This window comes from Erinaceus europaeus, chromosome 12, assembly GCF_950295315.1.
Source record: "Erinaceus europaeus chromosome 12, mEriEur2.1, whole genome shotgun sequence".
NCBI classification, from domain to species: Eukaryota; Metazoa; Chordata; class Mammalia; order Eulipotyphla; family Erinaceidae; genus Erinaceus; species Erinaceus europaeus.
Genome location: NC_080173.1, coordinates 50,731,414 through 50,759,352, shown reverse-complemented (window position 1 = coordinate 50,759,352; position 27,939 = coordinate 50,731,414). Strand labels below are relative to the sequence as shown.

The following is a 27,939-nucleotide window of genomic DNA, read 5'->3' as shown; positions in this document are numbered from 1 at the left end:
TCTAGGTTCAATTTTTGGCACCGCCAAAATCCAGAGGTAAGCAATGTTCTGGTGTTAAAGAAAAATAAAAAAAGTGAGTGGTCTGGGAGGTGGCGCAGTGGATAAAGCACTGGACTCTCAACCATGAGGTCCTGAGTTTGATCCCCGGCAGCACATGTACCAGAGTGATGTCTGGTTCTTTCTCTCCTCCTATCTTTCTCATGAGTAAATAAATTAAAAAAAAAAAAGTGGCCCAAATCAAATCAATGGGGTTTACAGTCAACAATATTTATACCCCTTTCCCATATTAGGGAGCTACTCTCTTCCCTGATCCAGTTTCTGTTCCTTTTCCAGCCATGACATCATCTCCCCAAATAATAACTTGGATCCACCTGCATAAAAGATTTCAGGCTCAGGGGAAAACAAAACAAAACAACAAAAAACTAGTATAGCCACAGGCCCTTTGGAATGTAACTAAAATATGCCTACTAGTTATCTACAAAATGGAGGACCCCCCCCCCAACTCTTCATCTGCACTATTCCAGCCTTTAGGTCCATGATTAGTTAACAATTTGTCTGGCTTTGTATGTTAACTCTCTTTTCAGCCACCAGGCTCCAGATGCTAGCAGGATGCCGACCAGACTTCCCTGGACAGGCAACCCCACCAATATGTCCACCAATATGCTTCCCCAGAGCCCCACCTTACTAGGGAAAGAGAGAGGCAGGCTGGGAGTATGGACCGACCTGTCAACACCCATGTTCAGCGGGGAAGCAATTACAGAAGCCAGATTTTCCACCTTCTGTATCCCACAATGACCTTGGGTTCATACTCCCAGAGGGTTAAAGAATAGGAAAGCTATCAGGAGGGGATGGGATACGGAGATCTAGAGGTGGGAATTGTGTGGAGTTGTACCCCTCTTATCCTATGGCTCTGTCAATGTTTCCTATATATATATATATATATGTGGCCCAGAGGTTGCACAGTTAAGAAGTGCACAGTAAAAAGAAGGTTGTCAGCAAGAAGTGCCAAGTTTGATCACCAGCACAGCATGTTTCACAGTGATATACTCTAGTTCCCTCTGTCTTTCTTTCATTAATAAGTAAATTTTATCTCTTGTTAAAAAAAAAAAAACAGTAAGCAATTTGGAAGGTGGCACAATAGATAAAGTGATGGGTTTTCAACATGAGGTCCTGAGTTCAATCCCCAACAGCACATGTACCAGAGTGATATGTAGTTTTCTTTCTTCCTATCTTTCTCACCAAAAATAAATAATTAAATTGAAACAGATTTATTGGGCTGGGGAGATAGCATAATGATTATGCTAAATGGCTTTCATGCCTGAGGCACCCATCAAGGTCCCAAATTTAATCTTCAGCATCACCATAAGCCAGCTCTGAGGAGTGCTTTGGTAAAAAAATCAATCAATCAATCAGTCAATAAACAAATAAGTATCATAGCTAAGGAAATAGCTTAACTGGAAGAGCACTGGACAAGTATGCCTGAGCTTCGGGGTTCATTCCCAGTATGGTATGTAATAGAATGCTGTTCTACTGTGTCGCTCTCCAAACCCACCTTCTCACGCTCATGTGAAATTCTCTCTCTTGTATGTGACAAATAAAATTTTATTTTTATTTATTAAATTTAAATTTAATGTCAGTGTCATAAAAATCCAGGAAAGGATGAGAAACTGCTTCAACTTCAATCTTACTAAATGCAAAATAGCAACATCATGGTCCAGGAGGTGGCGCAGTGGATAAAGCATTGGATTCTCGAGCATGAGGTCCAGAGTTCAACCACCAGCAGCACATGTACCAGAGCGATGTCTGGTCCTTTCTCTCTCTCTCTCCACTATCTTCATGAATAAATAAAATCTTAAAAAAAAAAAGGAGTCAGGCGGTAGTGCAGTAGATTAAGTGCATGTGGCACGAAGCGCAAGGACTAGTCTAAGGCTCCCAGTTTGAGCGCCCAGTTTCCCACCTGCAGGAGAGTCGCTTCACAGGCGGTGAAGCAGGTCTGCAGGTGTCTGTCTTTCTCTCCCCTTCTCTGTCTTCCCCTCCTTTCTCTATTTCTCTCTGTCCTATCCAACAACATCAATAACAACAATAATAATAACTACAACAATAAAACAAGGGAAACAAAAGGGAATAAATAAATAAAATAAAAAATTTTAAAGTAAAAAAACAAACAGCAACATATGATCCTGGATGGTATTTGGATGCAGTTGCCACAAAAGGGCATGATTGGGACAAATGGTGAAAAGTGACAATCAACTGGTTTTAGATACTAACTCTTGTTGATAACTGCACTTTGGTTATAGAAATTAATATCCCTGTTCTCAGTTAATACATACTGAAGTATTTAGAGATGAATGCAAATGAAGGCAGGGAGGTAGCACAGTGGTTATACAAAAAGGCTTTCTGCTGGGGAAATGGCTCAAGTGCCAGAGCACTGGACTTGCATACCGGAGCTTCCCAGTTCACTATCTGGAGCCACAGTTCAGTATCTCCTCTGTCTTTTCTTAAAATGTTCTTTATCCTATGTAGTAAATAAATGTTTTTTGTTTGTTTTATTTTTTAGTATTTATTTATTTATTTATTTTTCTCTTTTGTTGCCCTTCTTGTTTTATTGTTGTAGTTATTATTGATGTCGTCGTTGTTGGATAGGACAGAGAGAAATGAAGAGAGGAGGGAAGACAGAGAGGGGGAGAGAGAGATAGACACCTGCAGACCTGCTTCACTGCCTGTGAAACGACTCCCCTGCAGGTGGGGAGCCGGGGGCTCGAACTGGGTTCTCTAAACTAGTCAGTGTGCTTCGCGCCACGTGCACTCAATCCACTGCACTACCACCCGACTCCCCCTATTTGTTTGTTTTTTAATTATCTTTATTGGATAGTAACAGCCAGAAATTGAGAAGGTAGGGGGGATAGAGAGGGAGAGAGAAGAGAGACACCTGCAGCATTGCTTCACCACTTGCAAAGCTTTCCCCCTACAGCTGGGGACTGGGTGCTCAAACCTGGGTCCTTGAGTACTGTAACATGTACGCTCAACCAGGTATACCACCACCTGGCCCGTTTTTTTTTTTTTAAAGGCCAGGCAGTGGCACACCCAGTTCAGTGTACACGTTAGTATGTACAAGGAGCTGGGTTCAGTGCTTGCCCCCCCAACATACACACTTAGAGGGGAAGAAGCTTCCCTCTTTATCTCCCCTTCTCTCTCGATTTCCCTCTGTCCTATCAAATAAAATTAAAAAAAAAAAAAATAGAGGGAGGGAAGGGAAAAATAACTGCCCCAATGACAACTCTGGTGGTAATTAAAAAAAAAAAAACTTTCGTGGTCTGAGACGTGGCACAGTGGATAAAGCATTGGATTCTCAACCATGAGGTCCCAAGTTTGATCTCTGGTAGCACATGTACCAGAGTGATGTCTGGTTCTTTCTCTCCTATCTTTCTCATAAATAAATATTCATGAGATAAATGAATACAATATTGAAAAGAAAGAAAAGTAGTTATCCTTTCAGGTTTGTTTTTTTAAACATTTTTAAAAAATATTGTGGTCCAGGAGATGGCGCAGTGATAAAGCTTTGGTCTCTCAAGCATGAGGTCGCAAGTTCGATCCCCGGCAGCACATGTGCCAGAGTGATGTCTGGTTTCTTTCTCTCTCCTCCTATCTTTCTCATAAATAAATAAAATCTTTTTAAAAAAATTATTTATTCTCTTTTGTTGTCCTTGTTGTTTTATGGTTGTTGTTGTTGGATAGGACAGAGAGAGGGGGAAGACAGAGAGGGAGAGAGAATGATAAACACCTGCAGACCTGCTTCACCATTTGTGAAGCGACTCCCCAGCAGGTGGGGGGCCTGGGGCTCGAACCGGGATCCTTACCCGGGTCCTTGCACTTTGTGCCACATGCACTTAACCTGCTGCGCAACTGTCCGACTCTGTTTTTTTTTTTTCCCACAGTATTTATTTTTGGGACCTCCTATATGTGTAGATCGATCTCACTGCTCCTAGGCTGACTTATTTCAGATAACGAGGGAGAGACATCTCAGCATGAGAGTATAGAACTTTCTCTTCCTTTTTTTTTTTTAAAGTATACAACTTTAATTTAATTTAATTTAATTTAATTTACATTTATTTATTTATTTATTCCCTTTTGTTGTCCTTGTTGTTTTATTGTTGTAGTTATTATTGTTGTCATTGTTGGATAGAACAGAGAGAAATGGAGAGAGAAGGGGAAGACAAAGAGGGAGAGAGAAAGATAGACACCTGCAGACCTGCTTCACCACCTGTGAAGCGACTCCCCTGCAGGTGGGGAGCTGGGGACTCGAACTGGGTCCTTACACCAGTCCTTGCGCTTTGTGCCACGTGCACTTAACCCGCTGTGCTACCACCCAACTCCCTCTTTTCCTTTTTAATAATAAATAATAATAATAATAAAAAGACTTTCATGCATGACACTTGGAGGCCTCAGTTTCAATCTCTATCCCCACCATCAGCCAGACCTGATATCACCTGCTGCAGGTGATAAAAAGTGAAAATTAGTGAATGTACATGAAGGATTTATACTACTCTAACTTTTCAGTAAATTTGAAATTATTTGAAAATAAAGGGAGTTAAGCGCAGGTGGCGCCAAGCACAAGGACTAGAGAGTAAGGATCCCGGTTTGAGCCCCCAGCTCCCCACGTGCAGAAGCGTTGCTTCACAGGCGGTAAAGCAGGTCTGCAGGGGTCTCTTTCTCTCCCCCTCACTGTCTTCCCCTCCTCTCTCCATTTCTGTCTTATCCAACAACAACGACATCAATAACTATAATAACTACAACAATAAAACAAAGGCAACAAAAGAGAATAAATAAATATTAAGAAAAGAAATGAAAGAAAAGAAGTGAAAAGAAAAGAACATATTTCCCAGCATCAAAGATGTCAGTGATGCTCTGGTTCTCCCTCATTAAAAATAACAGGTCGGGGGTAGCGCAGCGGGTTAAGCGCATGTGGGGCAAAGCACAAGGACTGGCGTAAGGATCCTGGTTCAAGTCCCCAGCTCCCCACCTACAGGGGAGTCCCTTCACAAGCGGTGAAGTAGGTCTGCAGGTGTCTATCTTTCTCTCCCCCTTTGTCTCCCCCTCCTCTCTCCATTTCTCTCTGTTCTATCCAACAACGACGACATCAATAACAACAATAAAAACAACAAGGGCAACAAAAAGGGAAAATGAATAAATAAATATTTTTTAAAAACTTAAAAAAAAAAATAAACGGTAAGTGCACGTGGCACAAAGCGCAAGGACTGGCACAAGGATCCTGGCTCCCCACCTGTAGGGGGGGTCGCTTCACAGGCAGTGAAGCAGTGCTGCAGGTGTCTCTCTGTCTCTTTTCCTCTCTTATCCCCTCCTTCCTTCTTGATGTCTGGCTGTCTCTATCCAATAAATAAATTAATTAATTAATTAAAGGGAGTCGGGCGGTAGTGCAGTGGGTTAAGCGCACATGTTGCAAAGCACAAGGACTGGCATAAGGATCCTGGTTCGAGCCCCTGGTTTCCCACCTGCAGGGGAGTCGCTTCACAGGTGGTGAAGCAGGTCTACAGGTGTCTATCTTTCTCTCCCCGTCTTCCCCTCCTCTCTCCATTTCTCTCTGTCCTATCCAACAATGATGACATCAACAACAATAATGACTACAACAATAGAACAACAAGGGCAAGAAAAGGGAATACATTTAAAATTTTTTTAAAAAAATTAAAAAAAAAAACCAGAACTGAACAGTGCTTTGGTTAAATATATATATATATTGGACCGAGTGATGACACACCTGGTTGAACACACATGTTACAGTGTGCAAGAACCTGGGTTCAAGCCCCCAGTCCCCACCTGAGGGGGGAGAGCTTTGCTTTGCAAGTGATGAAGCAGTGCTGTAGTGTCTTTCTCTTGTCCTCTCTATCTCCCCCTTCCATATATATACCACTGGAAGCAGTAGATTCATAGTGCTAGCACTGAGCCCCAGCAATAACCCCAATGACAAAAAAATATATTAAACAAAGGGACTTAGGCAGTGGTGGACCCAGTTGAATGCACACATTGCCATTTGAGAGGACCTGGGCTCAAGTCCCTGATCCTCACTGCAGGGGAGAAGCTCTATAAGGCTGAAGCAGGACTGCAAATGTCTCCCTGTCTCCTTCTTCGTTTTCAGTTCGTCTCTCTAGCCAATAAATTAAAAAAGTATTTTGCGGGGGCTGGGCAGTATCGCAGCAGGTTAAGCATATATGGCGCAAAGCGCAAGGACCAGCACAAAGATCCTGGTTTGAGCCCCCAGCTCTCTACCTGCAAGGGGGTCGCTTCACAGGCAGTGAAGCAGGTCTGCAGGTGTCTTTCTTTCCCCTTCTCTGTCTTCCCCTCCTCTCTCCATTTCTCAGTCTTATCCAGCAATAGCAATAATAACAACAACAATGATAAACAACAAGGGCAACAAAAGGAGGAAAAACAGCCTCTGCTGCAGAGGCAAAAAAATGCATAAAAATAAAAATATATAAAATAAAATATCTTGAGCTTACTATTTAAAAATAAAAACAAACAACAGAACTGACATAGAACTTTGTGTAACGCACCTTGTATAGTTAATCCATTTACTTTATTTTCAGATTTACTATTTATTAAAGAGAGAGCATTTCAGGGAGTCGGGCGGCAGCGCAGCAGGTTAAGCGCATGTGGCGCAAAGCGCAAGAGCTGACCTAAGGATCCCAGTTCAAGCCCCCGGCTCCCCATCTGCAGGGAAGTCGCTTCACAGATGGTGAAAGTAGGTCTGCAGGTGTCTTTCTTTCCCCTTCTCTTGTCTTCCCCTCCTCTCTCCATTTCTCTCTGTCCTATCCAACAATGACTACAACAATAAAACAAGGACAACAAAAGAGAATAAATAAATATTTAAAAAACCTTTATAAAAAAAAAAGAGAGAGAGAGCATTTTTCAGGGCCAGGTGGTGGCGCACCTGGTTGAGCATACATGTTACAGTGCTCAAGAACCCAGGTTCGAGCCCTCCGTCCCCACCTGCAAGGGGAAAGCTTTGTTAGTGGTGAAGCAGGGCTGTAGGTATCTCTCTCTGTCTCTCTTCCTATCACCCCCTTCTCTCTCAATTTCTGGCTGCCTCTATCAAATAAATAGATTTTAAAAAATTAAACCTTTAAAAAAAGAGAGAAAGAGAGAGAGCATTTCTCTGGGGACTAAACTCAAGACCTTACCTTTCCAGCTCTTTATTCTCTGCACTGTCTCCCAGGCCACATCTATTTATTTAATCTCCACAACCATCAGTTGCAGATAAGGAAACTGACACATAGAGAAGTGTTTGGCAAAGAAACAGAGAACTGGTAAGTGACCCAGGCTGGTTGGCATCAGAATCTGCACCTTTAACCCCAGTCAGTGATCTTTCATGAGGGAAACTGAAGTATCTACTACTTTGTAGTTCACAGAGTGTTTTTACATCCATTATCTCATTTGGTCCTTTGACTATCCCAGGAAGTACTTAAACTCCATCAGGCCCTTTATGCTCTTTGGAAAGTTCAGGTTCAAACAGGTTAAGCTGGGGGCCAGGCAGTGGTTCACCGGGTTAAGCGCACATAGTGTTACCATGTACAAGGATCCAGGTTTGAGCCCACACTCCCCGTGTGCAGGAGGGTGCTTCACGAGTGGTGAAGAAGGTCTGCAGGTGTCTTTCTCCCTCTCTATCTACCCTCTCCTCTCAGTTTCTGTCTTATCAAATATATATATAATGACCACCAGGAACTCTGGATTTGCAGTGCTGGCACTGAGCTCCAGTGATAATCCTGGTGGCAATAAAATAAATAAGTGATAAAATACATTATTTTGTAATGCCAGGGGTGATGCAGTAGATAAAGCATTGGACTTGCAAATATGAGGTCCCATGGGCCAGAGTGATGCTCTGGGTCTCTCTCTTTCAATAATAAAAATTAATCTTTTTTTATACTTGTTTATATTTATTTTTCCCCTTTTTGTTGCCCTTGTTTTTTGTTGTTATTGTTGTTGTTGTTATTGATGTCATTGTTGTTGGATAGGACAGACAGAAATGGAGAGAGGAGGGGAAGACAGAGAGGGAAAGAAAAAGAGACACCTGCAGAGGAGGGGAAGACAGAGAGGGAAAGAAAAAGAGACACCTGCAGACCTGCTTCACCACCTGTGAAGTGACTCCCCTGCAGATGGGGAGCTGGGGACTCGAACCAAGATTCTTACGTTGGTCCTTGCACTTTGCGCCACGTGCGCTTAACCTGCTGTGCTACCACCTAACTCTCAAAATTAATTTTTTTAAGAGCTAATATTTAATGAGGAAGGGGCTGGCCAGTGGTGCACTTGGTTGAGCACACACATTATCAAGTGCAAGGACCCAGGTTCAAGTCCCTGGTCCCCACCTAGAGGGGGCAAGCTTCATGAATGCTGAAGCAGAGATGCAGGTGTCTCTCTCTGTCTCTTCCTCTCTATCTCCTTCCATCTTGATTTTCCTCTATCCTATCAAATATATATAAAAAAAAATTTTAGTGAGGTACATTATACCAGATACTTTGCAAAGTACTAAACACCCATATTAGGTTGTAGCTTTAAAGTATCTGCATGAGGGAATTTTACAGAGAGGGAAATTAGGGCTCAGGAAGATTAAGTCCCACAGTTACAAGCAGTGGCAGGGATCTAAACACAGGCAGCCCAAGTCCAGAGCACTCTGTTCCCACTAAACTCAGGCCCCTGCACCCACCTTGGGAGAGGTGATCTTGATGTAAACAATGATGGGAGCCAGAGAAGTCTTGGAGAGCTGGGCCGGGTGGTTGATGGTATCAGCGTCCAGAGCGACCAACTGAAGGGTCCGTGCCAGCTCAAAGATTCGCTCAATCTCACTCTGAACCTCAGCTGGGGAACATGGAGTCATGGGAAAAACAGAGAAAGGAGAATGTAAGCTCTACCTGCACCCCAAGGAAGCAGTGGGTAGATATTTCTCTGTCTGTCTGTCTCACAGTCCCTCTCCCCCTCCCCCTCCCCCTCCCCCTCTCCCTCACACACACACACACACACACACACACACACACACACACACACACACACATTTCCCTCCCCTCCTACATCTGGCCCAGGTGGGAAGGGAAGCAGTGTGCGGGGCTGGGCTCACCCAGGCTGGAGCGGGTGTTAGAGCGTTCAATGATGATGTGTTTGCTGGGGTTGTTGAGGACCGAGCGCTTAGCCAGGGAAATGTCTGCCGTCACACGTGTGATGGAGATCCTAGGGGGTAGAGCGGGGCAGCCAGGGTGAGGCTGGGCTGTAATGCCCTCTTCGTCTTCAGTCTAAGAGTCCCAGGATTGTCAACCCTGTCATCCCGCCCACCCTAGCAGCAGAGAACCAGCTCCCACGGTCTTACCTGCCATCAAATCGATGTTTCAAGAAGTCAAATAAAGCTTTCTGCATCATGTCTGTAACCTGATGTTGGTGGGGTGAGGGGGTGGGGGGAGAAGCCAGGCATTTAAAACTACTCAGGAGGGGTGGGTTGTTGGGTATTTGCACCCTCTTCCACTTCTCAAATTCCTGAGGTGAATGACCTTTTCAGGGAGAAGGGTTCCCTTCTGGATCTGAGGGGCCTCCATGGTGACCTCTGGTTTCAAAGACCTCTCTAGGTGATACCTCTAGAAAGCGGCTTCTGGGGATGGGGAGGTGTTAGGAAGTCTGCACCCTTCTGAGTCTCCCTGTGGTGTGTTCTCTTTGCAGGTCTGGAGGTCTCTGGGAAGGACACCCTAGGAACTGGGCTTATGGGGGTGCTCTCTGGGCTCCAAACCTTCCTACAGAGTCTCTCTGGATGTCTGGGTCCCCCAGGGCTCACTCCCCTCTAGGCGCTCCTACCTCATAGCCCTTGAGTGATGGTCCCACCAGGATGATGGGCCTCATGGAAGGCACCACGTCATAGGGGGGCACGTGCTCTGTCTGTGGGGGTGGGGAGAAGCAGGAAAGGGAAAGGCCACAGTACAGATAGTATTAGCCCCACTCCCCCAATTTCCAAGTTCCCCCATTCTGCCCTTGGCCCAAGAGCCCAGATGTGAGGATGGGAGTGAGGGTGGGAAGGGATGGCCAAGGGAGGGTGGGGGAAACTGTAGAGGGCAGATAAGGGAGTGGGTGTTAGAAGGTTCCCCTAGCTCATCCCAGGGAGTGGGAAGGGGGACACAGAAAGCTGTGATACTCACCGACTTCTGCTTCTGTTTGGCTGGGTCCACGGAATGCCAGAAGGGAGTGAGGGGAGGAGAGAGGGAAGGGCACCCAGGCAGGGGCAGAGGGCAAGAAAAGAGCCAGGACAAGAAGGGGCAGGGAGAGTGGGCAAACGAGGAGAGATAACAGGGCATGCGTGTTAGTGACAGACAGAGCCAGAAAGAGGGGATGTGACCCCATGCCACAGGGAAGTCAGAGATGACCCTGATGGACCTGGGAATATTCAAACACTGCCCATCCCATTTCTGGGTCTTAGAAATGAGCTGGGATGGATGACAGTTCCTAATTTGGTGCCCATCTCCTGCCCTCAGTACATGTCAACACACTCATTTTAAGATGTCTTAACTGGTCTGGGGAGACAGCATAATGATTATACCAAAGGTTTTCATGACCCTCAAAGGTCTCCAGCACCAACATAAACCAAAGTTGAGCGGTACTCTGGTGTTCCCCTGTGCTTTCTTTTTTTTTTTCTTATATTTATTTATTCATTTTCCCTTTGTTTTTGCCCTTGTTGTTTTATTGTTGTAATTACTGTTGTTGTTATTGATATCTTCGTTGTAGGATAGGACAGAGAGAAATGGAGAGAGGAGGGGGAGATAGAGAGGGAAGAGAAAGACAGACACCTACAGACCTGCTTCACCGCTTGTGATAGGACTCCCCTGCAGGTGGGGAGCCGGGGGCTTGAACCGGGATCCTCTCACCGATCATTGTGCTTAGCACCACCTGCGCTTAACCGCTGTGCTACCGCCCGACTCCCTTCCCTGTGCTTTCTATCTCTCTCATTTAAACATACAAATAAAATATATCTAAAGAGAGGGAGGGTTTTTAGCCATCCTGTTCTACAGTCAGCTGATCCCCCATGTGCCTACTCTGGTCCAAAAAGGGTCACCCCCTTCTACTCTCTCCTTCACTTTCAGGGGTGGAGGAAAAATAGGGCATCTCATGGAAGGGAAAAATTGAGTTTCATTACCCCAGACCTTGGTCCCAAGGGGAAGGGCGCTGAATTGTAAGAGCCAACCTTCCTGAGGAGTGTGCCAGGGTGGGGCTGTGTGTGCAGGTAGGTCTGCCTGGATTCTAAGCTTCCTCCCTGCCTCTCCCTCCTCTGTGGCAGGAAGCCCTGCATTGGAGCCACGCCTGAATCCCTTCCCCCAGACAGCGGAGCCCTGACCCCCTTCCTTCTTGTGAGAGCTCAGTAAGAATTACCTTCTTGAAGAAGGGGATGCGTTTGCCATGGGGTGGTGGGGTGGTGACACTGCTAACACTAGTTTTGGCAGAGCCACTCTGCTCAGCAAGCTCGGCCTCCTCATCCTCTAAATCTAAGGGGTCTAGTTCAAATGCTAAGTTAGTCATTTCGTTACCTGCACCGGAGAGTCAGGAGAGAGGGAGGAGGGAGGCGAGGCAGGGAGGAGTGAGGTGGACGTGAAGACACAAGTACAGAACACAGTGGGTGGGATGGGGAAAAAAAGAAAGAAGAAGAGGTGAATGGAACAGGATTGGGAGAAATGAACAGGGGTGGGGGGTGGGGGAGGGGAGTCAGGTAGAGAGATGGTGCTACCAAAGAGATGGGGGAGGAGAGACATGAGAGGATGGGTGCTGACAGACCCAGTTTGTGGGCTCTCCTACTCTTCATAGGGAGGGGGGACCGAACTGTTCAGAGGGCTCACAACTGGGGTGCCCCTCCTTACAAGGGAAGGCTGCAGGGAGGCCACCCAGCCAGGAGCAGGAACACCCCACCCTCTGCCCGTTCCTGGAGTGGGAACAGCTCTTACCACTGGCAGGGGGTGTGGGGCGGCGGGTGCCAGTCACCACGTCTCCCAGGCTGGAGCTGGAGTTGTCACCTGATTTGCTGTGTGGGCAGAGAGGCAAATGAAGCTGTGAGCAAAGGGGTGGGTGGGGGTAGGAGGGTGAGGGGGGATCTTGTTCTCCAACATGCTGCCCTCAGCCCCTCAGAGTCTTCTGCCCACTGGTGATGCCACAAGCAGGTCTGTGCCCTCAGGGCAACCAGTCAACCCTGGAGGCCTGGTCCTAGCTGCATGGGTCACATCCTGGGGTGGAGGGGCCCCCGGGCCCCGGCCAGATACCTGGAGCTGAGGCGGTTCTGGCGCAGCTTCTGCTCCTGCAGCAGGCGGAGGCTGTCCAGTTTGACAGGGCTGGGGATGAAGCCAACCTCACAGCCCTCCTTCACCAGTCGCCCGATCCACCAGTCATTATTGTATTTCTGCAAACAACAGCAGGTGGGGTGGGACAGACTGAGGGGGAGATCGCAGGTACAGCTCAGAGTCACCCTTCCAGAGACCACCCCTCAACTCGCATACTTGACCAGGCAGCAGCCCCCTCAAAGATCCTGGCCCTGCTTCTAGTTTCTGAGTATAATCCTGAATTCTCAAAACAACTGCAGGATCAGCATGATCTCAGGTCACACCCCACCCACCTGTCACACCTCCAAATCCTCCCCTGCCCCCAGTCCACTTTACCCAGGAGAGGTGTAAATGTTGACACCTCCATGTACCTGGCACACTGCCATTCCACTTATAGGTCCTATCACAAATACTTCCAACAACCTGTGACCTAGGTATTACCAGTGAGAATTCAGTGGCTCAGAAAAGTCATTAGTTGTCTGAGGTCACACAGTAAACTCAGCCCAACTCTGCTTTTTTTTTCTCCCTACTACAACTTCTTTTCTGGCGCCCGTTCCCTGCCCTGCCCTCCAGATGTCATGTGCTGTCCCCACCTCTTTGATGTGCAGGAAGTCCTTGGGCTCAAAGGTGATGGCCACCCCTTGCACAGGTACCTCATCTGCTGGAGACGGGTTATAGCCGACATTTGTCCTCACAGCAAATGCCACTGGCTTAGTCTAGAAGAAATGCCCAGAAAGGAGGACGACGACAATTGTAGGGTTAAATCATCATACAACATTCAACTCCCTGACCTATGTGATTAGTGATGACCTAATTTATACATTACTCATTAACAGTTAGGGGAAAACAGCATAGTAGTTATATAAGACTTTCACACATGAAGGTCTGAGGTCACAGGTTCAATCCCTGGGATCATAAACTAGAACTATGTGGTGCTCTGGTGCAAAAAAAAAAAAAAAAAAAAAAAAAGACTTGGATTCAAACCTCAGTATTCATCTGCAAGGGGGAAGCTTCATGAGCGATGAAGCAGTGCTGCAGGTGTCTCTCTCCCTCTTCTCTATTGATTTCTATCTTCTCTCTCTTTCTTTCTTTTTTTTTAGCACTACTCAGCTCTGGCTTATGGTGATGCTGGGGATTGAACCAAAGACCTTTGGTGCCTCAGGCATGAAAGGCTTTTTGTATAACTAATTTTTTAAAAAATATTTATTTATTTATTTATTTATTCCCTTTTGTTGCCCTTGTTGTTTTTTATTATTGTTGGATAGGATAGAGAGAAATGGAGAGAGGAGGGGAAGACAGAGAGGGGGAGAGAAAGATAGACACCTGCAGACCTGCTTCACCACCTGTGAAGTGACTCCCCTGCAGGTGGGGAGCCGGCGGCTCAAACTGGGATCTTTACACTGGTCCTATGCTTTGCGCCACATGCACTTAACTAGCTGTGCTACCACCTGACTCCCCTTGTATAACTATTATGCCGTCTCCCCACCCCAATTTCTCTGTCTCTATCCAATAAATAAATAAATTTTAAAACATATATTAAGGGTATGGGAAGAGCATACTAGTCATACAAAAAGACTCTCAGGGCCGGGGCAGTGGTGCACCAGGTTAAGCACACATAGTACAAAGCTTAAAAAGACTCTCATGCCTGAGGCTCTGAAGTCCCAGGTTCAATCCCCTGCTCCACCACAAGCCAGAGCTGAAAGGTGCTCCAGGGGAAAAAATTAAAAGGTGGTGTGTGTGTTTGGGTGGGGGTGGGGGGTGAGGGGTTGGGTTAAGCACACACATCATCATCATGCACAAGGACCTGAGTTCTGAGACCCCATTTCCCATGTGTAGGGAGGGATGCTTCACAAATAGTGAAGCAAGTCTTCGAGTATCTTTCTCTCTCCCTATCACTCCCCCCTCTTTATCTGTCCTGTCAAATAAAATAGGAAGAGAAGAGAAGAGAAGAGAAGAGAATAGAAGAGAAGAGGAGAGAAGAGAAGAGAAGAGTAAAAAGAGGAGAGACTGCAATCCTGCTCCACCACTTGCAAAGTTTTGCCCCTGCAGGTGAGGACCTGGAGCTTGAACCTGGGTCCTTGTACACTGCTATGTGTATGCTTAATCAGGTGCAGCACTACCTGGCCCTTAATTTTTTTTTTTCTTAATATTTAAACATAGAGAGGCCAAGGATCTGGGTGGTGGCATACCTGCTTGAACGCACATGTTATAGTGTGCAAGGACCCAGGTTCAAGCCCCCGGTCCCCACCTGCAGGGGGAAAGCTTCATGAATGGTAAAGTAGTGCTGCAGGTGTCTCTCTCTCTCTCACTCTCGTGCTCTCTCTCTATCTCTCTCTTTTTTTTTTTTTTTGCTTGTTTTTCCAAAGCACTGAGAAGCTCTAGTTTATGGTGGTACAGGGGATTAAACCTGGGAGTTTCGAGCCTAAGGCATGAGAAGCCCTTTGTAAAACCATTATGCTATCTACCCCTGGACTCTCCCTCTATACCACCCCTTCCCTCTTAGCTGTGTCTATCCAATAAATAAAGGTTTAAAAAAAAAAAAAGATGGGTGGGGGTATAGCATAATGGTAATGCAAAGAGTCTTTCATGCCTGAGGCTCTCAAGTCCCAGGTTCAATCTCCCACACCGCCATAAGACAGAGCTGAGTGAGCAGTGCTTTGGTAAAATAAATAAAAAATAAAAATAAAAAGATGTGGGAGTCGGGCTGTAGCACAGCAGGTTAAGCGCAGGTGGCGCTAAGCACAAGGACCCGCATAAGGATCCTGGTTCAAGCCCTGGCTCCCCACCTGCAGGGGTGTCGCTTCACAGGCAGTGAAGCAGGTCTGCAGGTGTCTATCTTTCTCTCCCTCTCTCTGTCTTCCCCCTCCCCTCTCCATTTCTCTCTGTCCTATCCAACAACAATGACAACAATAATAACTACAACAATAAAACAACAAGGGCAACAAAAGGGAATAAATAAATAAATAAATAAATAAATAAAAATAAAAAATAAAAAAAAAGATGTAAGGATCCTGCTGTAAGCTCCCCACCTGCAGGGGAGTCACTTCACAGGCGGTGAAGCAGGTCTGCAGGTGTCTGTCTTTCTCTCCTCCTCTCTGTCTTCCCCTCCTCTCCCCATTTCACTCTGTCCTATCCAACAACGATGACATCACTAACAACAACAATAATAACTACAACAATATAACAAGGGCAACAAAAGGGAATAAATAAATATTAAAAAAAGAAAAAATAATAAAAATACTTTAATAAAAGCTTCGTGAGTGATGAAGCAGGTCTGAAAGTGTTTCTCTTTCTCTCTTCCCCTCTATTTCTCCTTTCCCTCTTGATTTCTTTCTGTCTCTACAAAATAAATAAATAAACTTTATTTTCTCTTTTTTTACCAGAGGACTGCTCAGCTCTGGCTTATAGAGGTACAGGGGGATTGAACCTGGGACTTTGAAGCCTCAGTGGGCAGAGGGCAGATAGCACAATGGTTATGCAAAGAGACTCTCATACCTGAGGCTCCAAAGTTCCAGGTTCAATCCCCTGCACCACCATAAGCCAGAGCTGAGCAGTGCTCTGGTAAAAAAAAAAAAAAAAAAAGTTCATGAAACCTCAGGCATGAGAGTCTCTTTGCATAACCATTATGCTATCTCCCCAGCCCAAATAAACACAATGCTTTAGGGATGGGGAGATGGCATAATGGTTATGCAAAGAGACTCCCGTGCCTGAGGCTCTGAGGTCCCAGGTTCAATCCCCAACACCTCCATAAGCCAGAACTGAGCTTGTACCAGAGTAGTGCTCTAACTTTTCTTGCTCTCATGTGAAACTATTTCATATGAAATAAACAAATAAATCTTAATGTGATCCAGGAGGTGCTGCAGTGATGGAATTCTGGACTTATAAGCAAGAGGTTCTGAGTTTAAGCCCTAGTATTACATGTGCTAGAGTTATGCTCTTATTCTCTCTCCTCCGTATCTCTCTCATAAATAGTTCTAAAATGGGCCAGGTGGTGGCACACTTGGTTGAGTGCACCTGTTATAATGCACAAGAATCCAGATTTGAGTCTCTAGTCCCCACTGTAGGGGGAAAGCTTTGTGAGTGGTGAAGCAGTGTTGCAGGTGTCTCTCTGTTTTTCTTCCTCTCTATCTCCCCCTTCCCTCACAATTTCTAACTGTGTCTGTCAAATAAATAAAGATAAAATAACTTTTTTTAAATAATTTTTTTTTTTTTTATTTATTCCCTTTTGTTGCCCTTGTTGTTTTATTGTTGTAGTTATTATTGTTGTCATTGCTGGATAGGACAGAGAGAAATGGAGAGAGGAGGGGAAGACAGAGAGGAGGAGAGGAAGATAGACACCTGCAGACCTGCTTCACCGCCTGTGAAGCGACTCCCCTGCAGGTGGGGAGCCGGGGTTCGAACCGGGATCCTTATGCCGGTCCTTGTGCTTTGCGCCACCTGCGCTTAACCCACTGCGCTACAGCCCGACTCCCTTAAATAATTTTTTAAAATATTTTATTTATTTATGAGAAATACAGGAGGAGAAAGAAAGAACCAGACATCACTCTGCCAGGGATCGAACTTGGGACCTCATTCTTGAGAGTCCAAAGCTTTATCACTGCGCCACCTCTTGGACCACAAATAAATAGTTTTAAAATAATAATTACTAATATTGTTGTTTGCATAAAAATAATTATGGTTACTATTTAATGTACCAGGTACTATGTTACAGGTTTCACATGTTATCTCATTTATCACAAAACCTTATGAAATCAATACTAATATTTTTATTCTAATGAATCACAAGACTAAAGTTCAGAAAGGCAAAGTGACTAACTGTAATCTCATGGTCTGGGAGGTGGTACAGCAGCTAGAAATTGGACTTACAAAATATGAGGTCCTAGGGCTACGGAGACAGCATTACAGTTATGTAAAAGATTTTCATGTCTGTGGCTCTGGGGTCCCAGGTTCAAACCCAAGGACCCCACAAACCAGAGTTGAGTGGTATGTTGGTCTTTCTGTAACTCTTCATCGTTCTCATTAAATAATTTTTTTTTCTTTTTGGTTCTTTTTTTATAATATTTACTTATTCCCTTTTATTGTGCCCTTGTTTTATTGTTGTAGTTATTATTGTTGTTGTTATTGATGTCATCATTGTTGGATAAGACAAAGAGAAATGGAGAGAAAGATAGACACCTGCAGACCTGCTTCACCGCCTGTGAAGCGACTCCCCTGCAGGTGGGGAGCCGGGGTCTCAAACCAAGATCCTTCCACCGGTCCTTGCACTTCATGCCACCTGTGCTTAACCCGACTCCCCAAAATAAATATTTTTTTTAAAAAATATGAGGACCTGAGTTCAATCCCCAGTATTGCATGTACTAGAGTGATACTCTGGTTTCTTTTCTCCTTCTTATTCTCTCTCATATAAATAAACCTTTATTGTCAGCCCAGGAAGTAGAAATGCATCACACTTACTGAGCTGCTATTATGTGTAGAAACAGTGCTGGCCACTTACTAAAAGGCACTTTACAGGAACTACGAGGACACACTGAAGCTCTAGGGAACATAGGAAGTGGCTGGGCCAAGGGTTGACCCTGCGTCTGTCAGGTGTCTCTCTAAGGCCTGGGGCTGGGGGAAATAATGCCAACACAGCCCTCGCATCTTGCTCACCTTGGCTTTCTCAAGCTGGGCTAGTGCCTGGCGCTCTGCCTCCTTCCTTAAGGCTTCCCGATCCTCCTCCAGAGACACGTCAGAGTCCGATGGACGGCTGGTGTAGGACTCTGCTGAGCCCTGCAAACAAACAGACCTAGCTCAGGGCCAGTAATGCCTCCCAAGCTTCTGAGCCTTGGAAGGCATGGAGGTGCCAGCCAGTTTGCATGCAGTAAATGTGAGCCGGCTGCCACATGGGCTAGAAAAGGGTGGTATTAGATGGCAAGAGCAGGGAGTTAGGCTGGCAGGCTCTTAGGAAGAATGTGGCCCTAGGAAGGGTGACAGCAGCAAGCAGGGGGTTATGGTAGGTATAAGGACAGCTGCTTGGAGCCCAGGGAGGGGTAGGAACCTGATAGGGCAGGGGAGGCATGCCAGGGGACGAGTCTCCACTCCTGGCTCCTTCTCTCCTCTCCTGCCCCAAGCACCAGCAGACACAGACTCAGCAGAGACCAGTGAGTCCTTCCAGGGACCAAAGCCACCAGCTTAGACCTCTCTGCTCTCTATAGCCTGCCCTGGGCAGTCCACTCAGCATGGTGTTGTCACCCAAATTCCTGCTGTTTTCTGCTCAAGGGTAAGGGAAGATAAAATTTTATACCACTCCTGCCAGAACCAGGGGCAACTCAAGTCTCAGACTCGACTCTCATAAGATGCAAAAGAGAACCTGGGTGACGCAAGCAAAAGACACAAATAAAGAGCAGAACGTGGGAGAAGTTCTTTCCCCAACATGAGAGCTGTTGACTTGTCTGGGTTAAGGTAGGTTTAGAAGTCTGGATGAGCCAGGAAGCTGGTTAGGACCAGACTGATCATCTTAGGGCATCAGAAACCCCTGTAGAGCTGTGGGCACATGTATAAAACATACATAGCCTGTCCAGAATATGCATGGACACGCCTATTCATGGGTGTGTGGCTAAGACAATATACATATAGTCTATAGTATGTGCTGGATGTGAACAGCTGAGTACACACAGGTACACAGGTGCATACAGGGAGGTGTCCTAAATGTCTCTGATCATGACAGTGTGTGGCACCTGAGGGGAGGAACCATGTGGGGTGGGCTTATGTGACTTCTCAGCTATAGGAGACAAGAAGAAGTGGGGGGGAACAGAGATGTGGGGGTTCATCCCTGGGGGCACGCAAGGGTTCCCTGGCTAGGCACAGCCATTAACTTGGTATAGAGGGTCCCTAGACAAGAGAAAGGACAAAGTCCCACTATTCCCAGAGGACGCTAGTCATTAGCTAGTGCCTTTTCCCCGCACTCTCCCAAGCAGTTCATGAAAATGAGAGGAAAGAGGAAAAAGCTGAGGAGGAGGGTCACTAACTGAAGCTAAAAGAAGAGGCACAAAGAAGGGAGAGTGAAAACAAAGCTGATCTGCTACTCTCCGTCCTTCTGGAGATAGGAATAGTCACCCAGAGAGTCAGAGATGTAGACTCAGAGATAAAGAAACAGAGAGGCAGTTAGCAATCCTAACATACATAGATGTGCGTGTACACAGACATGTCAGAAATAGCAGGAGGCAGAGAAACAATCTGGAGGGAGCAAGGAGACTAGCCTAAGTGAAAACCCCCTCCTACTTGCTTTCCCTTATGCTACAGCCCCACCCCGGCTCACCCCATCCCCAGCTCACCACTATGAGGGTCCGGCTGGGCGCCTCCATCTCAGCGCCCTCGGTGCCTGGTCCTGTTGGCCTAGGGGTGGCCCAAACTGCCCGTTCCCCTAGGGGCTCAGGTTACAAGCAGAGTTGCTACATGTGCAAGCTGAGAGGGTATATTTAGCTCAGAGATGTGGCAAGGACTGCCCCCCTCACCCCCTGATACCTATTGGGGGTCATTGCTGGGGAGCTGAGAGAAGGGGGGGATAGAGACTGGGGTCTAGCCCCCTGGGTTGGCAGACATGAAGGAATCAAGGTCATTTTCAAGAGGGGCTGTTCTGAGCATAGTGCCCTTCCTAGCCCTGAGCCTGGCCCAGAACTTGTCACAGGGTGAATGAAAACGAAGTTGAAAAACTGCTTTTCCGTGTTTTGTGTAGTTAGGGGACTCTGGGATGATGACCCCTTTCCTCATCCTCTCAAGTCAGGCGTAGGTAGGCATGTACCAAGTGTTGCAGTGACAGAACGAACGATCAAAAAGTAAAGCCTCCCTCCAATCTGTGGTGGATCCACAGGGCACCTCCCTCTCTCTCCAGGCCCACGGTAGGCTGACCTCCAGGGCACACTCTTCCTCCCTACTGTCCTCTACCCTCCGATGTTCTGCCCATCTCCCCTCTGATGCGCTCCTTTTCCCTGTCAGATCCCAAGCCCCACTGGGTACCAGGCATTGTTGAGATGTTCTGTCATCATAGCAACCACATGCCTCTCTCCCTGCCTCTCCCTGAGCCTGAGATGGCCTGGGGTGGAGCATTAGAACAGAGATGGAAATGCCATCTTCCTTGCCGTGCACAGAAGATCTCAAAAAGCTGTGCAGTTAGCCCTCTTCACTCCAGCGTGCTGGGCTAAATAAACCAACACCCTCTTGCCTCTGCTTCACCTTCCTTAACACACCTCTTCTCTGCATGAAGGTGGCTCAGTGGTAGAGAGCAGAACTTACATGCATGCGGTCCCAGGTTCAGTCCCAAATACTGCATAAACTGGAGTAGTGATCTGTTTTTCTTTTCCTTTGTCTCTCTCTCTCTCTCGTAAAAATAAGCCTCTAAAGAACAACCTTATCTGGGTGTTGAGAGAGTGCTTTCCAGACTCAACCAAGCTTCTAGGGGTTCAAACAGTCCTGCCTCCTCTTTGCTGAGGACCTGTCTCTACCCTATGTTGTCACAGATTCTGGGGGAGGACATAGAAGCAGACAGCCAGCAGAGGGAGTGGGTGACAGCCCGAAGTGAGCTAGGAGGCAGGCCAGGCTGTCCCTGAATGAGATGACGCAGGCAGGCAGCAGGGGCTGCTGCCTGGCGCTGGGGGAGGTGCGGGGCGGGGGCTGAGGGAGTGGGTGCAGCTCCGGGTATATGCAGGAAGGGCCGTGGGATGTCAGATGATGGATGGGGTGGCTCCAGACTGGTGGCGAGTGACATGGGAGAAACTGCCTGGAGAGAGCCTCAGACACCCAACTCAGCAAGGCTAGTCTCCACCAACCAGCCAAGGCCCTCCCCTCACCCCCGCCCCTCCATTACCTGTCGGACAAAGCTGTTGGATGTTGTATCCGAGGATGTGCTCCCATCTGACCGTTTGAACCGCCCTTTCCTCTTGCTATATTTGCCCTGGAGAAGTCAGGAAGGGACAAGAGTGAAGTCAGAAAAGACCTTTCCCAAACCTCACCCCCTCAAGGCCCAGAGCTACAGCCAAGTCTTATTAATATCATTCCCAGATCTGAACAGCACCCCCCATCTCCTTCCTGAGATGGTACAATCCGAGGGGGAAGGAGGGCCTAGACCACAGCGGTGGGGTGTGGGATAGTGCAAAAAAGCCCTAGGAAGCAAACACAGGAACCCCCAAATCAAGTCAGCCAAGCTTGGAAGGAGGAGGCACTGGGAAGCTGGAGGCTCATTAAGCAGCAAAGCTAATTAAGATGCTGGGCTGGCTGCAGAGGCCTCGAGGGAAGGGAGAGGCTGCCAGCAGTGCTGGGGGGGGGGCACAGAGAACCTGGGGGAACTCCCCCTCCTTCTCCCCCTTGCTAGGGCACAGTATGCTGCTGGTGGCACCCAGGGAGAAGAGGAATCGCCATGGCCCAGCGTGGTTTCTCCCCTGGGCTCAACTCTTCATTTTTCATAGAGTAGAGTGAGGAGTGGCAGTTCTCAGCAACTGGAAACCCAAACTAGACTTCTGGAGAGGAGGTAGAGGGCATAGAACCATAACTGAGTTAAAAAAAAAAAAAAAAAAAGGAGTTGGGCAGTATCGCAGTGGGTTAAGTGCACGTGGCGCAAAGCTCCAGGACCAGCTTTTAAGGATCCTGGTTCAAGCCCCGGCTCCCCACCTGCAGGGGAGTCGCTTCACAGGCAGTGAAGCAGGTCTGCAGGTGTCTATCTTTCTCTCCCCCTGTCTTCCCCTCCTCTCTGGTCTGCAGATGTCTATCTTTCTCTCCCCCTGTCTTCCCCTCCTCTCTACATTTCTCTCTGACCTATCCAACAATGACGACATCAACAACAATAATAACTACAACAACAATAACAGAAAACAGGGGCAACAAAAAGGAAATAGATAAATATTAAAAAAAAAAAAATCCAACCTCCACCACAACCCCCACCCAATGGAATGGGGACAGAATTAGCTACCTGACCTGACCCCACACCCACCCCCAGCTTGGAGAACTTGCTCTCAGTCCCCTGCTCATGATCAAAGTAGTCACACTACTTACCCAAAGGGGGCAAGAGAAATCAGACTGATCAAGCCTCTAACACACACCCCCCAGCTCCATACCCTGTCCCTCCCCCAACCCCTCAGGCTGCATCAAGTCTGAGCCCCTTGGTCTGGGCCCAAGAGGCCAGGCCAGTCTAGGACACAGACCTACTGGTCCCTGGTGAAGCTGGCTCAGTCTTACTGGCTGGGCTCCCAGCTGGGCAGAGTGGACACTGCCTGACCTCTCCAGTAGTCAAGACATCCAGGTACGTCCAGGCCGCCTATAACCAGGGCTTTTGATTCACCCTTCCCAACTCACACATTCACACACACTGGCTAGTCCAGGATAATGGACATGACTGAGGCTTCAGGTCCTCCAAGGTCCTGCCCCAAGCCCAGCCCCAGACCCCATCCTAGAGCTTCTTTGTCAAAGAAGCTAGTGAGATGAAACCAGTCTAGAGGCCCTGATTTCCTTAGGCTTTAGTATAAGGAAGACAGACGGCCAGGGAGATAATGTAATGGTTTTGCAAAAGGCTATCATGCCTGAGATTTGGAGGGTCCAGGTTCAATCCCTGAATAATGCTCTGGTTTAAGGGGGGGGGGGAGTAGTGTGGAAGGTGGTGCAGTGGATAAAGTGGTGGACTTTCAAGCATGAGGTCCCGAGTTCAATCCCCAATAGCACATGTGCCAGAGTGATGTCTAGCTCTCCATAAGATCTTTTTATTTTAATTTTATTTATTTTCCCTTTTGTTGCCCTTGTTGTTTTTATTGTTGTAGTTATTGTTATCATCGTTGTTGGATAGGACAGAGAGAAATGGAGAGAGGAGGGGAAGACAGAGAGGGGGAGAAAAAAACAGACACCTGCAGAACTGCTTCACAGCCTGTGAAGCGAACCCCCTCCAGGTGGGGAGCGGGATCCTTAAGCCGGTCCTTGTGCCACGTGCGCTTGCTTAACCAACTGCGCTACTGCCCAACTCCCAATAAATAAGATCTTTAAAAGGAGAGTGAAAAAAAGGCAAATGGATGGAATTAGAATCCTCCCTCCCTACTGACCCTCCCCCAAGTCAGACATACATCCAACTTCTACAACTGAGGTTCCCTATGAACTTGGAGGATCTCCCAGTGAGCCCTGGCCGCTTACACCAACCCCACCCCAGGCTGGGAAAAGGGAGTGGCACACAGAGGGACAAGGAACAGCTGAAAGGAAGACACCAGTCAGCTGCCTCCCAGACTCCAAGGGGCCTGGGTGAAGATGGGAGGTATTTTTAGGTCTGACCTGATCCCCCCATGCCCTCCCACCCCCACCCCATGCCCATCAATCACATTATCATCCCGGTGGTTACAACTGTTCAAGGCTAGTCACAGCAAGAGAAGAGTTAATGCTTCCCTAGTCCTGGGGTGTTGCTGGACTGGGGGACATGTCCCTGAGACATCTCCTACCCATGGGCACCCACCACACCCAAGAATGCCCCTTCCTGGAAATAATCCAGGCGTACAGGAAAAGTGTGAGTGGGGGTGGGGCAACTGGCAGCCCCCCTCCCCCAGGACCTTTCCCCCTCCTGGTCAGTAAGCTGGCTTGCCTCCAACTTTCCAAACTTTGGAGGCGTCGAGGGGTTGGGAGGGCAGGTAATGTGGGAGTGGGGGGAGGGAAGGGAGCTGGTCCAATACAGGGGTGGCTGGAATGAGGGCCAGAGCAGGAGCTAGCCCCCCTCTCCACCCTCGAGGGCCGGCGGCCGGTTCCGTAGGCCTGCTGGCACCGCCCTCTCACCATCGCCTCTGCCATCTCCCAGGGCCACCCCCGCCTGGCGCCCCTGAGCGTGCTCTGCGTCGCCCCCTTCGCCTGGGCTCGCTCTCTAGCCTCCTTCAACCCCCCTCCTCCCTGCCCTCACCATCGCCCCCACGCTCAGCCCACGGGAGCGGTACCCGAGCAGCAGAAATCTGCCGCGGGGGAGACGAGGAGGCGAGGGTGACAGGCTGCCCGGCCGCCCCCTCCCCGCTCCGCAGCACCGCAGCCCAACTCCAGGCCAAGCGCCCATCAATCATTAACCGGCAGTGACTGGGGGTGGGGGGCGCACAGACGCTCCTGTCCCCACAGCGCTGGGCATGTAACTCCTCCCTCCCGCAGCCCCCGGGGCTGACCCCCTCAAGGTCCGCGTGAGAGGCCCCCTTCCCTCGGGCGGGCCGCCACTCCTCACCTGTGGGCTGGGATCAAAGACCTCCATGGGGATCTCCTGGGAGGGTGGGTAGGAACCCCGGGACATGCTGGTCTTCTGGACCATGGAGAGGAGCCTCTCCTCCGGCCGCCGGCCCGGCCCAGCCGGGCACCCTCAGCGCATGAGAGAGGCTGTCGGAGCCGAGGGCAGCGCAGCGCAGCGAGCGCCCGGCCCGGCCTGCTGCGGTCCCCGGCTGCCTTCCCTCCCGCCGCCCGCCCGCTCGCCAGCTCGTCCGCTCTCCAGCCGCGGCCGCCTCCTCGGCCCCAGAAGACTCAGCATCGCCCCCCGCCCCCCGCGCTCCCGCACCTCCCTCCCGCCGTCCCTGCGCCGCCCCGGCCCCGCCCCTGGGAGCCCTCCGCCCGCGGCAGACAATGGGAGGCGGCGGGAGCGAGCACGCCCCTGCCGGCTCCTCTGGGGCCCTGGCGCCTGCAGGCCGCTGGTTTGGGGGAGCGCCGCCCGCTGAAGGTGGGAGTGAGATCCCGGCCTCGGGCGGGGCTGGGGGCGCGCTTTACCCACGGATGCCAGGTGCTATGGAGGTGAAGCGCGGATTGGCATGGCTGGCAACGCCCCCTCTGCTGTCTCAAATCGCTCTTCCTCCTGAGTCTCCCTATTCCACTCCTGCTTGAGCCACCGGAACTTCCCTGGCAGGTGATCCTGGGACCCAATTTTAACTCCTTTCTCCCCTGTATGGGCCCACACCTCCTAGAGCCGAACCGAAAACTGTCTCCTCCGGCGTGCTTGCCATCTTCTGGGAACTGAGGCTGGAGAGAGGAAGGTATCCAAAAAGAGTGCCAACAGAGACAGCAAAGAAAGAGGAATCCCAGGGACTCGGGAGACCTGCCTACTCCCAACTATCCCCCAGATCATTTTAAAGGCCAGGAGTAGGGCTGAATGAGATCCCTGGGTCTATTCCTTGGAAGAGGACAGTGGAAGGAACACAATACTGAGAAGAGGGAAGCCAGCTAAAATCAGATCTAATAACCTGTGGCCTGGAATTGTCCCATTTCATCTTCGATTTGGGAACAGATAGTCTAGGTCTGCACTCCACCAGTCAAAAAAGAAAAGAAAAATACTTGTAACCCAGGTGGTGGTGGTACAGTGGTAGAATTCTGGACTTACATCTTGGATGGACTTTGAAAAAATCATGTTAAGTGAAATAAGTCAGAAACAGAAGGATGAATATGGGATGATCTCACTCTCAGGCCGAAGTTGAAAAACAAGATCAGAAAAGAAAACATAAGTAGAACCTGAAATGGAATTGGCATATTGCACCAAAGTAAAAGATTCTGAGGTGGGTGGGTGGGGAGAATACAGGTCCATGAAGGATGATGAATGACATAGTGGGGGTTGTATTGTTAAATGGGAAACTGGGGAATGTTATGCATGTACAAACTATTGTATTTATTGTTGAATGTAAAACATTAATTCCCCAATAAAGAAATAAATTATTAAAAAAAGAAAAAGAAAGAGAAAAAAAAAAAGGCCACTGGGGACAGTGGACTCGTTGGACAGTCATTGAGCCCCCAGAAATAATCCTGGTGGCAACAAAACAAAAAAATCAGCATCTTCTTATCTTCCCTTTAAATTAAAGGTGTTTTCCCAGAGGAAAAAAAAAAAATATATATATATATATATATATATATATATATATATATAAAGAATTCTGGACTTACAAGCATGAGGTCCTCAGTCCAGTCCCTGATATTGCATATGCCAGAATGGCACTCCGGTTCTTTCTCTCTCCCAGGAGTCTCGTCCCCCACCGAATAAAATTTTGTTGACTCCCAGACAACATTTTTAGTCCACCTGCATGTTAGCTATCAGGCTGAAGCAAAAATTACTAAAGTCATATGCCCCTCTGAATATACCTAAAATAGACTTCCTAGTCTCTTCCCTGCGAAGACCCCCTAATTTCTTTTTTTTTAATATTTACTTATTTATTCCCTTTTGTTGCCCTTGTTGTCTTATTATTGATGTCATCATTGTTGGACAGGACAGAGAGAAATGGAGAGAAGAGGGGAGCACAGAGAGGGGGAGAGAAAGATAGACACCTGAAGACCTGCTTCACTGCTTGTGAAGTGACCCCCCCCTCCGCAGAGGAGGAGCCTGGGGCTTGAACCCCCGAAGACCCCTAATTTTATCTGCTCTATTCCTACCTTTGGGTTCCTGTATACTAAGCAATTTGTCCTATTTTATATCTTACCGCCTTTCAGCCACCAAGTTGCAGGAACTTGAGTCCATCTTGACTTCAATAGACAGACAATCTCACCAGTGTGTCCTGAAGTCTCACCTCTGCAGAGCCCTATCCCACTAGGAAAAGATAGAAACAGGCTGGGAGTATGGATCAACCTGCCAACGTTCATGTCCAGCAGAGAAGCAATTACAGAAACCAGACCTTCCACCTTCTGCACCCCATAAAGAATTTTGGTCCATACTCCCAGAGGGATAAAAAATAGGGAAGTTTCCAATGGCGGGGTTAGGACACAGGACTCTGGTGGTGGGGACTATATGAAATTGTACTCTATTATCTTACAATCTTGTTAATCATTATCAAGTCGGGGGGATTCGACTTCCGGAGGCGGAGCTACGAGCAGCAGATCGCTTTCTCTCCTCTCCTCTCCTCTCCTGGATCAACTAGGAATACCAAAGGAGACCACCCGGACCGAAACAAGACAGGACTAGAATGACCACAGAAACCCAGTAAATCACCCGTGAGTACAAACACGCGTGGCTGGAGACAGAGAGGAGAGAGGGGCCTAAGAAGAGATTAAGTGACTGCTAACAGTTTGACAGTTTGTCAGTGGAGACACCACCTCCAGTCTGCTCCACCAACAAGGGGACAGCTGAAGGGAGGAAAGGACTCCCCAGAGACTCACCAAGTGCAACTCTGAGTCTCCATTGCTACTACCCTCAGAATCTGGAGCAGCAACAGGGAGGGACACCAGGGTACAGAGATCTAACCGGGAAACTCAGGAGAAGACCTATACCTTGGTGGCATAGCTGAGGGGCTGTGAAAGTCTCTTTGCATAACCACTGGATTATCTCTGCCACACCCTGCTTTATCTCTTGGTCAGGAGTCAGTGATTAAGCCAAGAAGCCTATTGATAGTTTAAAAGCCCTCAGGCTACCATAGCCTACAGGGGAAAAAAAAAAAAGGCTTTTACACCACTGAACTCTAACTCAGGGATTGAAAAAACTGTTAACTTATATAAAATGGTTAAAACAACAAGAAAAAATAATGGAGACTCGAACCAGGACAAGAGTCCAGCTAAAAGTCCTCCAGAGGGCGAAGCACAAAACAACGAGTTCAACATCCAAACATTAGCTAAGGAAATAATAAAAGGAGTGAGTAAAGAATTTGAAAAAATTGTAATCAGAACT

General features: G+C 48.0%; 1 protein-coding gene across 4 annotated transcripts in view; it reads right to left on the bottom strand.

The window, feature by feature from the left end:
- Window positions 1–25,135, bottom strand: part of CACNB1 (calcium voltage-gated channel auxiliary subunit beta 1) — a 32,295-nt gene extending 7,160 nt beyond the window's left edge. Inside the window, exons 1-11 of one of the 4 annotated variants that reach the window (XM_007530932.3) lie at window positions 24,541–25,135; window positions 21,184–21,270; window positions 17,991–18,110; window positions 12,935–13,057; window positions 12,285–12,421; window positions 11,973–12,049; window positions 10,182–10,201; window positions 9,844–9,924; window positions 9,368–9,426; window positions 9,122–9,231; window positions 8,714–8,865 (exon numbers count right to left, since the gene is read on the bottom strand). In XM_007530932.3, the coding sequence (XP_007530994.1) occupies window positions 8,714–8,865; window positions 9,122–9,231; window positions 9,368–9,426; window positions 9,844–9,924; window positions 10,182–10,201; window positions 11,973–12,049; window positions 12,285–12,421; window positions 12,935–13,057; window positions 17,991–18,110; window positions 21,184–21,270; window positions 24,541–24,624 (1,050 nt within the window). In that variant the 5' untranslated portion in view covers window positions 24,625–25,135. Of the gene's footprint in view, window positions 1–8,713; window positions 8,866–9,121; window positions 9,232–9,367; window positions 9,427–9,843; window positions 9,925–10,181; window positions 10,202–11,406; window positions 11,562–11,972; window positions 12,050–12,284; window positions 12,422–12,934; window positions 13,058–17,990; window positions 18,111–19,654; window positions 19,793–21,183; window positions 21,271–24,540 lie in introns of those variants that run through there. The other 3 variants (XM_060203585.1, XM_016191625.2, XM_060203586.1) reach the window with 3 other exon arrangements.
- Window positions 25,136–27,939: the final 2,804 nt, after the last annotated feature.